This window comes from Dermacentor andersoni, chromosome 1, assembly GCF_023375885.2.
Source record: "Dermacentor andersoni chromosome 1, qqDerAnde1_hic_scaffold, whole genome shotgun sequence".
Lineage (NCBI taxonomy): Eukaryota > Metazoa > Arthropoda > Arachnida > Ixodida > Ixodidae > Dermacentor > Dermacentor andersoni.
Genome location: NC_092814.1, coordinates 63,093,893 through 63,109,736, shown reverse-complemented (window position 1 = coordinate 63,109,736; position 15,844 = coordinate 63,093,893). Strand labels below are relative to the sequence as shown.

The window sequence follows — 15,844 nt, the reverse complement described above, 5'->3', positions numbered from 1 at the left end:
AGGAACGCAGAAGGACAGAAAACGCCCTTCGGACTTTCAAGAAATCAAAATGCTGAGCCGCAGGGCAGCTGGACAGTATATTCTGACAGTTCGCACCTGGCCATAAGCCTGTCTCGGAGTCAAGCTAGTTCTTTCTGCAGCCAATTTTTCTTGAGTCAAAAAAGATGAATTTCCCGCTTGACTGATTCGCTACTCACACCTATGTAAGCAAAGAACACTTGCGCAAGAACAGGCACAGCTAATGGCACAATATGTAACCAGCGTAACGCATCATTAATTATGGAAAAAAACAAAGAAAGAACGTGATTATTAAACGTCTAAAGCAGGAGAGAAGAATAGTAGCAGAAACTGCTGGCTCGGAAGGAACACCAGAATGTGCAGCAGACCTGTCTAGAGCTGTTTTTCAAGTCTAGAGATAAAATAAATAATAATTCACATTGATTTCACTTCAATGTACTAAAAAGAAGGTGTCTCATGCATGCAAAACGCTGAGGAATGTTTGTTTACTTGTTCTCGAAATTAATCAACAAGCAAATGATTAACTAAATCGTAGCACCAATTAGAGACCTCATTCTGAGTAAAGAGGTGAAACCCTTTATCACTCTCAAAATGAAGTCTCTAGCCGATGTTAGCCCTGATAGTGAAAAAAAAAAAAATATGTGTGTACGCTTTTAAAAGTTAACCCTCTGATGTTTCGTCGGCACGTGCTTTCTCTTTCTTTCTTACGCTATAGTTTTATCCTTTGAATCTTTCTTTATTGCACTAGCACTAATAGATGAAGAGTGCTGTACAAGATTCCGAGTTTTCTTAGAGCAACATTACACTGAGCAACCGCCATTAAAAACTTCAAGTTCACTTTTTCTTACGGTTCCCTTCCCATTTTTCGTTCATGATACCTTGTGCAAGGGCGTTGGTATGAAGTGAGCTTGATGAACAGCAAATAATCTGCTGAAATAAACCGCACACGGTTTCCGGGGAAATGTGCTTATGTCTCGCTTTGCGACAGCCTTCACCTCGTTCACCAGCGCGTGCAACATGCTGCGTGTGTCTGCCGCCTTAACTTGCGTATAGACGTACGGCCTCTACATCGTGTTACAGAGGCATTGCGACTGGTGCCCTGAGCCGCTGGTCTTTCTCGACCTGGGGAGAAGCACCGCCGGCACATTGCAAGCAACGAAGGCGGCTGATGTCTTCGTTGATGCGACGAGTCTTAGCGAGCCTTCTGTAAGTAACTTTAAGTGCCTCTATGAGCTTATTTGTACTGACTGTGTGTCACCTCATATTTCACCCAGTATCTCTAGTATCATCATCATTATCCTATTTTTTTTATGTCCACTGCAGGACGAAGGCCTCTCCCAGAGATCTCCAATTACATCTGGCTTGCGCTATAGCTGATTCCAAGTGTTGCCTGCCAATTTCCTCATTTCACCGCACCACCTAATTCTCAGCCGTCCTCGACAGCGCTTCCCTTGGCGCTCATTTTGTAACTCTAACAAACCCCTGGTTATCTGTCCTACACATTACATGGCCTGCTGCACCTCCATTTTTTCCCTCCTAATGTCAAGTAGAATATTGGCTACACCCGTTAGCTCTCTAATCCACACCGCTGTCTTCCTTTCTCTTACCATTACACCTAACATTTTTCGTTCCATCGCCGGTTGCGCAGTTCTTGATTTCTATCTAGACTAGAATAACTAAGGGTAGAATTTATAATCTGGAGTATAGCGCACGCCAAACCGTCAGCCAGACTAACCTCTACAGCTTGACATCACAGCCAGTCTCTCTCTCTCGGTCAAACCCTGACTGACGACGCAAATGCTTAAAGATGCCTTGACAATCTGATGTGAGGCTTAGCGGCGCAACGGGATCCGTGTCGCGTCCTACCATTGTCCGCCATATTTTCCGCTTATGAGGAACAGCGTCATCTAATTTCGTTGACTATGTATTAAAGCGTTGCATAGAGATGTCTTTATTTAGACGCAGTTAGTTTTTACATATTCTGGAAGACTGCAGTAAAAATAGAACCTAGAAATTTATATTATACAAAATAGGAAGTGACTTTTTTTGTCAGTGACGAACGAAAAGCAGCGCACTCCCGAAAACGGGGAAAGGTACACAGACGACACCACAGCTTCGCCCCGAGAATCCGATGGTCGCAAACATGCACTTTGAGTTGCCGCCCCAGCGCACGCCCAGCACGCGTTTGAAGCGCGTGATGCATTTGCATTCGATATTGGGCGCGCCCGCTCTCTGCTATGCTAAGTACGCAATGAGATGGCCGACACAGAGCACTAAATTTGCTACTGCCGATGCGTCCGTGTAGAGAGTGAGTGAGTGAGTGAAACAACCTTATTTGGTCCACTATAGACGTAAGCAAGCTCCACGTCACCTGGCTAGGCCCACTCGGGGACCATCAGGTGAAACCTGACGGCCCTCTCGCGAGCCCTCTGGACTGCCAGGATTTGAGAGGTCTGATCCTGGGCCCTAATCAGCCTCATCATTTCCTCTTGGGTGAAAGGGAAGAAATTATTTCACGAATTAGAAGGGTGTGTATATCCTCATGCATATGTGCAACACCGAATGTTCCCGGAAGCGCAGTGAATAGTGGGAAAGGTGTCACAACTTCCTTACGACACTTTGAATGATTGGGCGAGCGATAGCTCACTTTGTATTCTGGACAGCAGCGCTCATGCGGAGAAATCGCTGGCACTGACTGCTAAGACCGCGTATATAGCAACACCGCCAGCACTAAAATGAACATTTTCCCCAATTTTAGGATCATTTTTATACATCTACTGCCTTCACGTAAACTATAAAGCTCCTCCGCTATTGAGTTGCGCATTCGTCGGTACATGATTATCAGCTATTAAAATTCCTAGTGAATGAAGCAGCCGTTCTCATTCTTTTTATGGTTCTGTTCAAAACAAACAACAACAACAACAAAAACATTTACTCTGCCTTTGAGCGCATCGTGTCGTTGCGCTAAATCCTTAAGCGTGCCATTTCGTACCTCCTACATATGCGCCGCGCGGATATGCCGGTGCTGATTTGTTTTTTCTTCTCCTGCGGACGGTCGCACCGCTCTTCTTCCACGACCGCGCATGTATGTATGTATGTATACGCTTCGCTGCTGCCGCCCTGCCTGCGGCTGGCTGTCCGCACTCGGCAGTCATGCATAGAGGAAGAAGAACTTACGCAACAACCTGACCGAGACATACCCTCGCCGGAGAAAGCGCACGCGGCTCCTCCATACGCGCTTCTGTGACGCGATAAATGCTGCCGCACGCAGTTGCCCACACCTGACCAGCTCCGCATGGAAGCTCTATAGTCACGTCGTTTTTCTTTTCACTCCCCAGCAAGATGACAACGTATCTTCAGTAGAGACCCGCATGCCATCGCGCAGAGAAAAGAAAGCGCACTGTTACGAGTCATAAAAACCCGAATGCTTTTCTTCTCTTTTTTTTTCAACAATAGAAGAAAAAAAAATTCCACGGGCAGTTGTTTATCGTCCGCAGCAGTGACGTCCCCTGACGCCGTTCAAGAAGCTGGATTGCTTGTGGACGCGATGGGGACAAATATTTAACAGAGCCAATTGAGGGGATTCCCAACAAGAACAGTGGCATTTTTTTTATCGGCCGAATAGGAAACTTGACCTGTGGGAAAATAACGCGAGGCATCTGCCGACCGCTAAAGCGCTTCTGCGTCGATACACTTATAGAGGTCACTGACGACGGAAGCCACATGGAACAAGTATCCGACCTGTTTTCGGCGTAGCGTCACCCGACGCCGCTGCGTTCATCTGCTCGAAGATGAATGTTTACTGCCTAGGTGGCACTGTGTTCGGAAAAAAAATTGTTTACAACGAAACTGCCGCACCATTCATTAATAAAGTTTCTTCTCTCTCTCTCTCTCTTGACAGGTAGGCTACCATATGTAAATAGAGACAGAGTAGTGGTCTTCACCAAGCTCCCTTTAGCTCCGAAGAGCGATTTTCGCATGTGCGTAAAAGAAAAATGCAGAAGAAATATACGAGTCACCAAACACCACGATGAGCGTGAACTAATCAGTCGGCTGCGCCTGCATGTCGCATGATCATATATGCCACACCTTTATATTCAGGCAGGACAGAAACAATTATTAGCGACGCAAATCAAAGATGCATGGTCTTCTTGTTTGGTAATATCTAGGCGTCACTGGCTTTATGAAAATAGGAAAACTGTGCTTATCCTACCCAAGCATTGTGTTTTTAAGGTGGGTTAGGCAAGTCTAAACTGGTTTCTCACAGGCATACACGCGCTTGCGTCAGCAGATTTAAGGATAAACTGGTTTGTACCTGTAAGGCTCTCACACTTAAAACAATAATAAGAAGAGAGAAATAAAATAATTTTTTACTTCCTAGATTTTTGAATGTTTCTCAAGAAAATGAGGAAATCTTCATTGCTGAATTTAGATTATTTGTTGCATCAGCTTATGGCAGTGCTGCAAAATCGAGTTTAGATTTTTTGTTTTCCCGTGGACTTGAGAGGGACGCTACAAAATAAAAAAGAACGCTATTAATTTTCATTTCTATTTGTAGCAATGTAGCTCTCTTTCGCAGAACTTCCCTGTCGTTTCCACGCACGTTTTTCTTTCTTTAATTTTGTTTCCTCGGCTTGTTGCGTCATTAAACGACATATCATATCCCGGAGGTCCATTTCTATCATGTGCTGCATAGCATGTCAATTTAACTCAATGAAACAACAATAGGGCCCGAGGCCGCTTCTCAAAACAACCGCAACAGTGAGGAGAGATCCATACGCCCGCGGATAACAACAGGACACCGAACGATCTACATATAGCGTCAAAAGCTGAATGCCTACCATGCAAAGGAGGCCATCTGAAATTGCACCACAACATCGTGGTAAAGTCTCTTAGCAGCGAAAGCATTGTTAATTTTGTTTCGAAAACACTTAAATGTTCAATGAATGCTCGCTGTGGCGAAACATTCACAGCGAACTACTTCGCAAGGCTGCTCAACTACGAAGAGAGAGGAACCCGTTGAAAATCGCTGTTACATGGTCGCCGTAATATCTGCCTTTTATGCTTTGTCTTTTAGAGCTGACAAAATTATTTTCAGATCACCGCTGGCATGCAGCCAAAATATAATTGAGCTGGATTACTCAAAGAGGCGGCCATTATTTACTCAAGAAATTTCACTGATCAACATGTTTATCTAGTCATTTTAGGGCACATATTGCAATTTGCGTATAGAATCCAGCGAATTCTCATGGCGCATCCACTTGGAACTAATTTTGAAACTTGAACCAGTTTTTGCAATAAGCGCCGTCAAAAGCGTACGAGACATATGCCTTGCGGTTAAAGTTAAAATACATCATAACTCGCTGGTGCTCTCAATTTTACAGTATTGCAGCTCCCTCTAGTGTACGACTGGCTTCACGAATCTGTCGAAAGTGCGTTTATCCCAAAGAAAGTCTGTTCATTGCATTGCGAATGTGTCAGATTTCTCCCACAGGGCTAGCCTTTTTATAAAGTGCGATATTTTGCCTATGCTTTCATTATACGTACAGCTATTGATTTTAAGTTACAAAGACTTTCTAAAGAATAACTACAATGGAACTATTTTAGTCTGGATTACAGGAAAATGCACGCGCAAACCAACAAGGCACAAAGAAAAATTTATTTTTCCAATACCGCGAACGAATTACGATAAGCAATCTATACGCTACACCTTACCATCCTTGCTGAATATTTTAAATGAATATAACTAGATATTACTTGTCATATGCCAGGAGCTTCATTAAAATGTACTGCCAATAGAAGTTTTCTTGTATATAGGAATATACGTTTAACATACGTTTGCTGTTATTTTCCTATTTCTTTCCAAAAATTTTTACGCCTTCATATATTGTAAAAATGAACGGCTAGATTTGTAACTAAAAATGTTTTTAAAAGGAACAACATAAATGCGCATCTTTTTTATATTTATGTATTCATTGTTATGACCATTTCTATTGTGTCTTTATGCAGTGTATAGAATCACTGTATTGTATACAATCACTCCTGCTGTATTGCCATAATGGCCACAGGGGGTAGGACCTCCGTCAAGCTGTGTTCACAGCTTTTTTTTCTTGTCTCCTCCTACCAAGGAAATAAAATTGGATTGAAATGCATTGAAAACTGAAGCCAGAAAACGCACAGTTGTTCCACTTACTTTTTTTTTTTAAAGAAAACGCCATTTTCTGTACTGAACGCGCAAATTTAACTGAAACATCAACGTATTTTGTTGCACATTTTGGGAGCGCACATTTCAAAACTAGTGTCATCCTTAGAATTCGTTACAAGAGGACAGTTCATACGAAGAACTCACCGGCTACAATTACCAAATTGCCACATGCGCCGTAAGGCAATTAGTTTAACAGGTAATTAGCAAAAACAGATTCGATTAGTAATGTTGATTTCTCGTGCAAATGAAGTCCGCCTCATAGAGTAATCCAGCTCGAAGAGTACAATTGTGCTACATGATACAGTCAATTTAACAAAAGAATATTGGCAACTTTAAAAAAAAAAATTGATAAAAAGGAACACATCTGAATGGCTTGGTGGAAGCGGTAAAACTATCAAGACTTACTTTTAGTCGCATCATTCGCAATGACGTCAAGTCTGAACTCGCTTTCTAAATATTTCAAACACACATTCGTGCGTGAAAGCACACTAATCTGGCTCTTACGCACTTAGCCTTCAGCGTGGGCACTACAGCTGCGTCCTTTCCGCTTCATGCGAATGCTAGCACGCGCTAATGTTTTACACTGACGCATGCACCTTGTGCCGCGTTACGTCGGTGTATTGACCCCGCTTCTCCTTCTCGAAAACTGTGCGAGGATTGTGGCGAGGATGTTTGTCTTTCCTGATGCAGCAAACAGGCTATTGAGGACCGTGTGCCTAAAATTCAGCACCAAGCTTCACCTGTGTGGAATTCCTTCTCTCTGCGCACCGCATATGTAATCTCCTTAGCACTAGTTGTGCTTATAACATACAGGCAAGCACTCACTGGTACCGTTGCTCAAAAATAACAACCTACAATTTCACGCACATTCCAAATAAAAAAATCGACTTTTGAAACCTATAAGGCACATGTTTTTTAAAAGAATACCTGTACATGAGAAGTGGTCTCTCTAAAGCATTCCTGGCGATTTAAATTGGATGCACCGCCGTCTGAGATGGTACGCATTTCTGTGTCCAGTCAGCTCACTGAAACTGCCACTGCTTAACGTCTCTAGCTAAAACCTAAACACACATGAGACAACGACAAAAGCAGTCCAGCTTACAAGTCATAAGAAAGCCTGCTCATAATAAATTAGTTCTCTGACTTTGCTGGAGCAATTTTCACGTGCTGCCAAAATTAACAGTGTCGGATTTTGCATTTGGCACATTGTAGTCTATGGAGCCATCTTGAACATTTTTGGCGTTCCGGTCATCGTACGTCAAGAACGTTCATTCTCGCTCTGTCAGAAACAGAATTCTGCTATAGATCGCGCAGCAACATACTCGAAGGAAGGGGGAAAAAGACAAGGCTGATTAGATGCGGAAAGTTTCACTTTGACGAATGTTCGCATCTTCTGTAAAGCAACGCAAATGCACCTTCTGTAAGGCAACGCATTCAAGGAAATTCGCGGTTACTATCGTGGTGAGAAGGTTCTTCGTCCCCGTCTTCATGCGGTTTCCTGGCTGTTAAGTACCTGCGCAGTGCGCACCTGAAGTCCGTACTACGCAGAATTAAAAGTCATCCAGTGTAAGCACGCTGCAGCTATCTATCTGACACATATAACAGTTGTGAACTCTTCCAATAACCAAGTCACACAGACTTCACAGCACAGAAAACAAAATTTACACATCGGCAACTTAGCATCTGAACTTTCAACAGTCTGCGAGTGGGTAGGACGCGAAAGACACGTGTTTCAAATATAATTCGTTCTGGACCAACAGAAGTTGGAGAACTTGGAGTGCACAGCGTTCTGCGCGTTCTGCCTTTGGGCCACATTGAAGCGGTTGGGAAGTTTGGTTGCGCCGAGCAGGCGACTGCGCGTGCCTCGAGAGCGCAGAGCCTTCGTGCAATCCATCAGCCAGCTAGCGCTGTCAACGCGCGCCAAGGCATGCACCGTGGGAAGAGGTATGCGCTCACCTATGGTGTAGGACAGCCCGTCGACTCGAAAAGTGGCGCTCTTACACTTCTTGAAATGACGCGGATCCTTGTTGAGCGACATAGCCAGAAGTCAGAAGCCTCGCTTTTCAGCACGATGGGCGCTCGGATGGGCGAATCGCTTGTCGCATGCCGCAGCGCCCGCGAGCCACAGTCCCACAGGGGTCCCACCGCGTGACCGACACCAACAGGTTGCGCTCACTGCCGCCGAGGTGTGTGTGTTTGTGTGTGTGTGCGTTTGCCGACCTGGGGGAGAGCCCGAGAGTCGTGTTCCACGCCAGCTGCTGCGGACACGCCAGCCGTTCCACCAAAACGCCGCGGCGGCCGGAGCTGTTCCGGACGCTTTGCGAGGTCTCTAAAACGCGCGCAGCGAGGGCTGCCGCGCGCTCTCGCCGCCTTCGGAGCGCAGTCACGTGAGCGCGGGAGTCATTCACAGATGCGCTCTGTACGCGAAGGAGGAGGCGTCACCTCTCGCGCGCTCGCGACTGGGGAAGTGACTTGCAGCTCGTCCGCGCGCTTCTGGAAGGATTCCAAGGTGTGCACGTGTGCACCGGCGGCGGCGCTCTTTTTGTTTCCCGCCAGAAGACTGGAAATAAACTTGCCCCGCCGCTCGCAAAATAAAAAGACAACGAGCGCGCAAAATTTGTCGCACTTGGGCAATAATCACGGCTCGCGCGGCTTGCCAAGCTCCAGTGTGTTAAGTGAGAAGACGCGGTGTCCCGAGCGGCGACGGCGGCACGCGCGGCGGCTCCCCGCGATAACAGCGCCGGCGTGCTTCACGTGCCGGCCGACGAACGAGAGACTCGAAGCTCGCGCGCGCGTCGTTCCCGGAGGCGGGCTCGGCCGAAGACGGCGCAGAGGGAGGCGCGCGGCCGGGACTCGGGGCGCCACACCACGGGCGGCCCGACCAACTGTTGCTGGCCCGGGGGGGACAGGTGCCATCGATCGGAGCAGTCCACCCTTCCGGCGCCCCCTGCACACGGGCCGCCGTCGTGACGTCAGCGCTTCTTTTCAGGCGCGCGATCACCAAAAAGTTACAAGCCGCCGCCTGCCGTTCCACCCCGGGGTGGAAACAAAAAATCCGGTGAGAAGTAAATGCGGAAACTGCGCGCCGCCCCTCGATATTCACTAAGCGCCCGGGCACCTCCCCTCCCTCCCCCCCCACCCCCCCGGACGCACGCACGCACTCTCTCTCGCTGCCGAAATTCCCTAACCAGACGCTCGCACACAGTTCCTGTCAAGGTCGCCCAGGCGGCATTCTCGAATTTCTCCAATTGCGTTCTCGAATTCCGCTCATTTCTGTGAATTCTTGTCTGAAAAGAAGCCTCGCGCTCGGTAACGAGCACGCACGCGCGTTCGTTTCGCCGACCTGTAACTCCGCCGTCTTTCTTTCCTTGTTATTTATTTTATTTATTTATTCATTCATTTATTTATTTATTTATTTATTACCCACGCGCTCACAACGTTGCCGAGTCTTGTCGGTTCCAAAAGTCTTATTTCAGCATCGCCCTGATTTGGGATGCTGAGCTGGCTTCGTGGACTTCGCTCAGGCTGCCTGGCATTCCAGGTGCTTATGCCCATTCGGTGCACTACTCTTTTTTCTTTTCTCTCTCTCTCGGCTTCACGGACGAGAAATTTTTGCGGAAACTGCGCTTTGCTGTTACTCTTTCCACGACTTCTGCTGCGTGAAAAGTGCGAAGTCCCCCCCCTCCAAAGCAACTACGCTCGAAATGCAAAACAGAGATCGCATATGCGCATGCTCTACCGGCCGTGCCTCTTGCGAGAGCACCCTGTGCGGAGCCTGGCACGGGAATTGCGCTTGCGTCGACGCGACGGTGGTAGTCGGATGTCAACAACCACTGAGACATTTGTAGGCTCGGGAAAAACTGTGCGTCGGATTTCAAACCAAATGTGCGTTGCAGCTCGCCATTGGCGTTCCTTTTTACGAACTGCATGAACCGCGGTTCGCAGCTACGCTGACTTGGGAATAAGCTCCAATCGTGTGAAAGGTGGTGGCTCTATGCGACTGTTATGGGTTTGCTTGCTGTTTCTTCAAGATAAAAATAGGATCTGAAGCAACATGGGGCGAAGTCCATTTCGCTCGTACATTGCGCATAAAAGAGGCACGATTCCTTTTGATCATTATTTAGAACGTTGCAAAATGTTTGGCGAATTACAGTATATGCTTTTTCACAGCGACATAAAAAAAAAACTTTATTCGCACAAGTATAATCGAAACTTTACAATATTTTGAGCATCGTAGAAACATGCTAAATCGAGCAAGAGCAACTGCTCATTTTGCAAGGCTTCGACTTCCCGGGAATAAGTGCAGGGTCAGTGGATGGCCATGCATAGCGTGTAGTGTTGCGTGGTGCCTCGGCCAAGATACGTTTACCCGTCGCTACTGACTTGTATTTTGGAAGAAAAAGATTGTGTAAATATTTATGCTTGTTGTAAATATCAAGGAACCATTGTGAACTAAACATTCACTTTCTTGCAGTATGCCCAGCATGAACCAGGGAGAGTGATAACCGATAAGAGAGAAACAGTGGCTGTTTCTTGCTTTTTATTTCTTTTTCCTTTCACTCTGGCGTTAAACAGTTGTGTTATTACTTGCCCTCATTTATGGCGCCAATGTCTGTAACAAAAGAATCTTAACAGTAAATAAATTAAAAAAAGAAAAAAAGCAGACCTCACAGCCTTCGGGATATGTCTCACCCAAATCCCTGCGGAAGTGGCCCCTTAAGGAATGCTACACTCCTGGAAAACTTCTTTTTGCGACATTGTAGACAAAGCAACAGAAGCGAAGCGCTGATACATCGGATGAATACAGGGCCGAGTTGGACTGCCACTCCTAGATAACTACGAAATGTGCACTCAATGCTTGCGTTTACTATTCATGGAAAAATTATACACCAATGTTCGCGTTTGTATACGTTCGAAGCCCAAAGATGCTGAAAGATGCTGAAAAAACGAGATTCTCAGTGAGCATAGAAGTAGCCATCCCTCCCGCCTTACCACAAATTCACTGCCGTTCTCGGGCTGTTAAGTGTGTAACTTTTCTTTCTCTAAAAAAAAAAGAAGCGATGTCAAAATAATTTTATGTAGTAAATTGTTCCTTCATTTCTCTTGTTTTATTTTGCTTATTACTATTCGACACAGGCGAAACTGGCCGCTGCGAAAGTTTTGCGTTTCGGCCGCCGTACGGCGCTCTAGGCATGCAGGGCTTTAAAGTGCCCTTTTTAGACATAACAGGAGCGTATGACAACGTAGACCGCAACATTTTGTGGGATTTTCTGGAAGGGGTAGGCTTAGGTGACGATTGCCTATAGCTTTTGAGAGACATTTAGCTAGAAAATACCATTTCCGCTGAATGGGAAGGGATGAGGAGCGAGGATAAAGTTGATATCAACAAGGGACTGAGGCAAGGGTGCCCTTTATCCCCACTGCTGTTTGTGATCTACATGGTGAGGATGGAGAGGGCGCTGGAAGGAAGTAATATCGGGTTTAATCTCTCACACAAACAGGCGGGTACAGTAGTAGAGCAGCAGCTTCCAGGTTTATTTTATGCGGACGACATTATGTTGCTAGATAACAACCAAAGTGATTTGCAACGTCTCGCTAATATCTGTGGACAGGAAGGCGAGAATTCAGGTTTTAAATTTAGCGTTAGAAAATCAGGTGTTATGGTATTCACTGAAAACAGTGAACAGACAGTGGAGATACAGGGCCCTGAAATACCTCAGGTAACAGAATATAAATATCTCGGTATATGGATAAACGAAGGCAATAGATATGTGGAAACACAGGAAAAAACAATAACAGTGAAGGGGAAGAGAAATGCCGCCATAATGAAGCACAGAGCGCTCATCATCATCATCATCATCATCATCATCATCATCATCATCACCATCATCATCATCAGCCTGGTTACGCCCACTGCAGGGCAAAGGCCTCTCCCATACTTCTCCAACAACCCCGGTCATGTACTAATTGTGGCCATGTCGTCCCTGCAAACTTCTTAATCTCATCCGCCCACCTAACCTTCTGCCGCCCCCTGCTACGCTTCCCTTCACTTGGAATCCAGTCCGTAACCCTTAATGACCATTGGTTATCTTCCCTCCTCATTACATGTCCTGCCCATGCCCATTTCTTTTTTTTGATTTCAACTAAGATGTCATTAACTCGCGTTTGTTCCCTCACCCAATCTGCTCTTTTCTTATCCCTTAACGTTACACCCATCATTCTTCTTTCCATAGCTCGTTGCGTCGTCCTCAATTTAAGTAGAACCCTTTTCGTAAGCCTCCACGTTTCTGCCCCGTAGGTGAGTACTGGTAAGACACAGCTATTATACACTTTTCTCTAGAGGGATAATGGGAACCTGCTGTTCATGATCTGAGAATGCCTGCCAGACGCACCCCAGCCCATTCTTATTCTTCTGATTATTTCCATCTCATGATCCGGATCCGCCGTCACTATCTGCCCTAAGTAGATGTATTCCCTTACCACTTCCAGTGCCTCGCTACCTATTGTAAATTGCTGTTCTCTTCCGAGACTGTTAAACATTACTTTAGTATTCTGCAGGTTAATTTTAAGACCCACTCTTCTGTTTTTCCTCTCCAGGCCAGTGACCATGCATTGCAATTGGTCCCCTGAGTTACTAAGCAAGGCAATATCATCAGCGAATCGCAAGTTACTAAGGTATTCTCCATTAACTCTTATCCCCAATTCTTCCCAATCCAGGTCTCTGAATACCTCCTGTAAACACGCTGTGAATAGCATCGGAGAGATCGTATCTCCCTGCCTGACGCCTTTCTTTATTGGGATATTGTTGCTTTCTTTATGGAGGACTACGGTGGCTGTGGAGCCGCTATAGATATCTTCCAGTATTTTTACACACGGCTCGTCTACACCCTTATTCCGTAATGCCTCCATGACTGCTGAGGTTTCGACAGAATCAAACGCTTTCTCGTAATCAATGAAAGCTATATATAAGGGTTGGTTATATTCCGCACATTTCTCTGTCACCTGATTGATAGTGTGAATATGGTCTATTGTTGAGTAGCCTTTACGGAATCCTGCCTGGTCCTTTGCTTGACAGAAGTCTAAGGTGTTCCTAATTCTATTTGCGATTACCTTAGTAAATAGTTTGTAGGCAACTGACAGTAAGCTGATCGGTCTATAATTTTTCAAATCTTTGGCGTCCCCTTTCTTATGGATTAAGATTATGTTGGCGTTCTTCCAAGGTTCTGGTACGCTCGAGGTCATTAGGCATTGCGTATACAGGGTGGCTAGTTTTTCTAGAACAATCTGCCCACCATCTTTCAACAAATCTGCTGTTACCTGATCCTCCCCAGCTGCCTTCCCCCTTTGTATAGCTCCCAAGGCTTTCTTTACTTCTTCGGGCACTACTTTTGGGATGTCAAATTCATCTAGACTATTCTCTCTTCCATTATCGTCGTGGGTGCCACTGGTACTGTATAAATTTCTATAGAACTCCTCAGCCACTTGAACTGTCTCATCCATATTAGTAATGATATTGCCTGCTTTGTCTCTTAACGCATACATCTGATTCTTGCCAATTCCTAGTTTCTTCTTCCCTGCTTTTAGGCTTCCACAGAGCGCTATGGGGATACAATAGGTACGAGGTCCTCCGAGGTATGTGGAAAGGTGTAATGGTTCCAGGACTTACTTTTGGAAATGCGGTTGTTTGCTTTAAATCAGGGGTACAATCACCACTCGACGGGAACCAAAGGTCAGTGGGTCGCCTCGCATTGGGCGCTCACGGGAAGACTACAAATGAAGCTATGCAGGGTGATATGGGCTGGACTAGATTTGAAGTGAGGGAAGCTCACAGTAAAATTGGTTATGAAGAACGACTGAGGGAATATGAAAGAAAGTAAATGGGCTGGGAGAGTGTTGAGGTATCTGTACAGGAAAAACATTGATTCACAATGGAGAAAAAGAACTAGGAAGCTTACCAGCAAGTATGTGGCCTGTAGCGTGGGCAACACAGCAACAAAGAACGTCAAGCGGAAAGTCAGAGAGGCTGAAATAACCTCATGGGTGGCGGCAATGGAAAAGAAACCTGCCATGAGTAACTACTTAAGAGGAAAAAACGAAATCAGAAAAGAAACAATTTATGATAACTCAAAGGGGAGCTCATTACTTTTCGAAGCGAGATCAGGATGTCTTAGAACACGCACCTATAAAGCGAGATTTAAGAAGGAAGAAGAAGCATGTGATTGCTGCGGTAAAGCTAGGAAACGATGGAGCATGTTTTATTAGAATGTGAAGACATCTGGCCAGCGGTCAATTTAGGCACCACTAGCCTCCTTGAAGCCCTTGGGTTCAGCAAGAGCAGGGGAAAAGTAAACATGTCCGCAATAGAGATTAGTAAGAAGCGATTGGAAGATTGGTGGAAGAAAAGTAGGGAAATGACCAAAAACGGAGCCGTACAAAAGCAAAGTTCACAATAGGGGGTCAGGAAATTTGGTTGTGGGAGTTCACCGTGTTTTTTTTTCTGTTTTTTTAACCTAGGTAGGACATTAGGCAGTATAATAGCAAGAGCTTTGTGGCACAACCCACTGCCTCGTTCCAAAGGGGATGCTCATAACGTCCATCCATCGAAAGTGAAACTTAAAGCGATATCAAACCGGTTCAGACTACCTGCCATTGTGATCGACACGCAGATGCTTCCAGCCGGCATCCTTGCTTGCGTTGAATAGGCTTATCCAGAGACACACACATTTATGCAAGGCAATAAATACATGCAAATCAATTTGAAGAAAATATGCGGCTGCTTAATGCTACATATTCTACACACAGTAATGTGTAGTTCTTGTTTACCGAACAGGAGCAGGAGGAGTAGATCTTAATGAAGAGAAAGGAGGAGAGGTCGTCCTGGAGAGCGTGTCTCTAGCCTGCTACTCCTCACTGGGGAAAGGGGAAGTGGGAAATACAGGGAAAGGTAGGTGGCGGGTGATTATGTTATGGTAAAATGAGCTACTATCTACACGTTATCCAACATGCGGATGCGCACTGTAGACGCAATACACGCAAGAGTAATTTTGTCCACACAAAAAGTAATCTTGTCACAAAACGTTATGCGCAAACACCGAACAGGAAGTTAACACAGGTTATCCTGGCTGTCACCAGGGCACTTATTCAGCCAGCGTTTGACTTCCAACTCGATTCCCGCAGTATACCGTCGACCCCCTTACGGATCGAGTGCAGTTTGGTATACTTGGACCAGTCGTAGTCGTAGCCGCTGGTGTATTACAAGATTCCCAATACTTGTTAAACGTGGCCACATTATACGCACACTGCCGTCACACCTTGGTTAATGTCATTCTTCCTAATTCTCTTTAAGTTTGCGTTAAACACGCATAATTTTCTTGCATATTCAACAAGAAATTGGCTGAAATGTTAACCGAAAAGTGTTATAGTGAATGTGCGACACAAAAAAGGAAGCGCAATAACTTACGTAATAATCTTCGAACGTGCGAACTGAACCGGTTACGTCAACCTGGAGCAGGTCGTGTTTCCCGAAACAATCGTAAACAGTAGGAGTTTCTTTGGAGGTAATCATATAGAGGCAGTGTAGCTGCCCGTATTCGCCGGCGGCGAATTGACGATCCCTCTTCA

The 15,844-nt window shown here is 45.6% G+C and overlaps 1 protein-coding gene across 1 annotated transcript in view; it reads right to left on the bottom strand.

The window, feature by feature from the left end:
* Positions 1-9,029, bottom strand: part of LOC126546001 (dual specificity calcium/calmodulin-dependent 3',5'-cyclic nucleotide phosphodiesterase 1A-like) — a 615,937-nt gene extending 606,908 nt beyond the window's left edge. The window contains exon 1 of the mRNA XM_055061558.1: positions 8,180-9,029. Coding sequence (XP_054917533.1) covers positions 8,180-8,261 — 82 coding nt within the window. The 5' untranslated portion in view covers positions 8,262-9,029. The remainder of the gene's footprint in view (positions 1-8,179) is intronic.
* Positions 9,030-15,844: the final 6,815 nt, after the last annotated feature.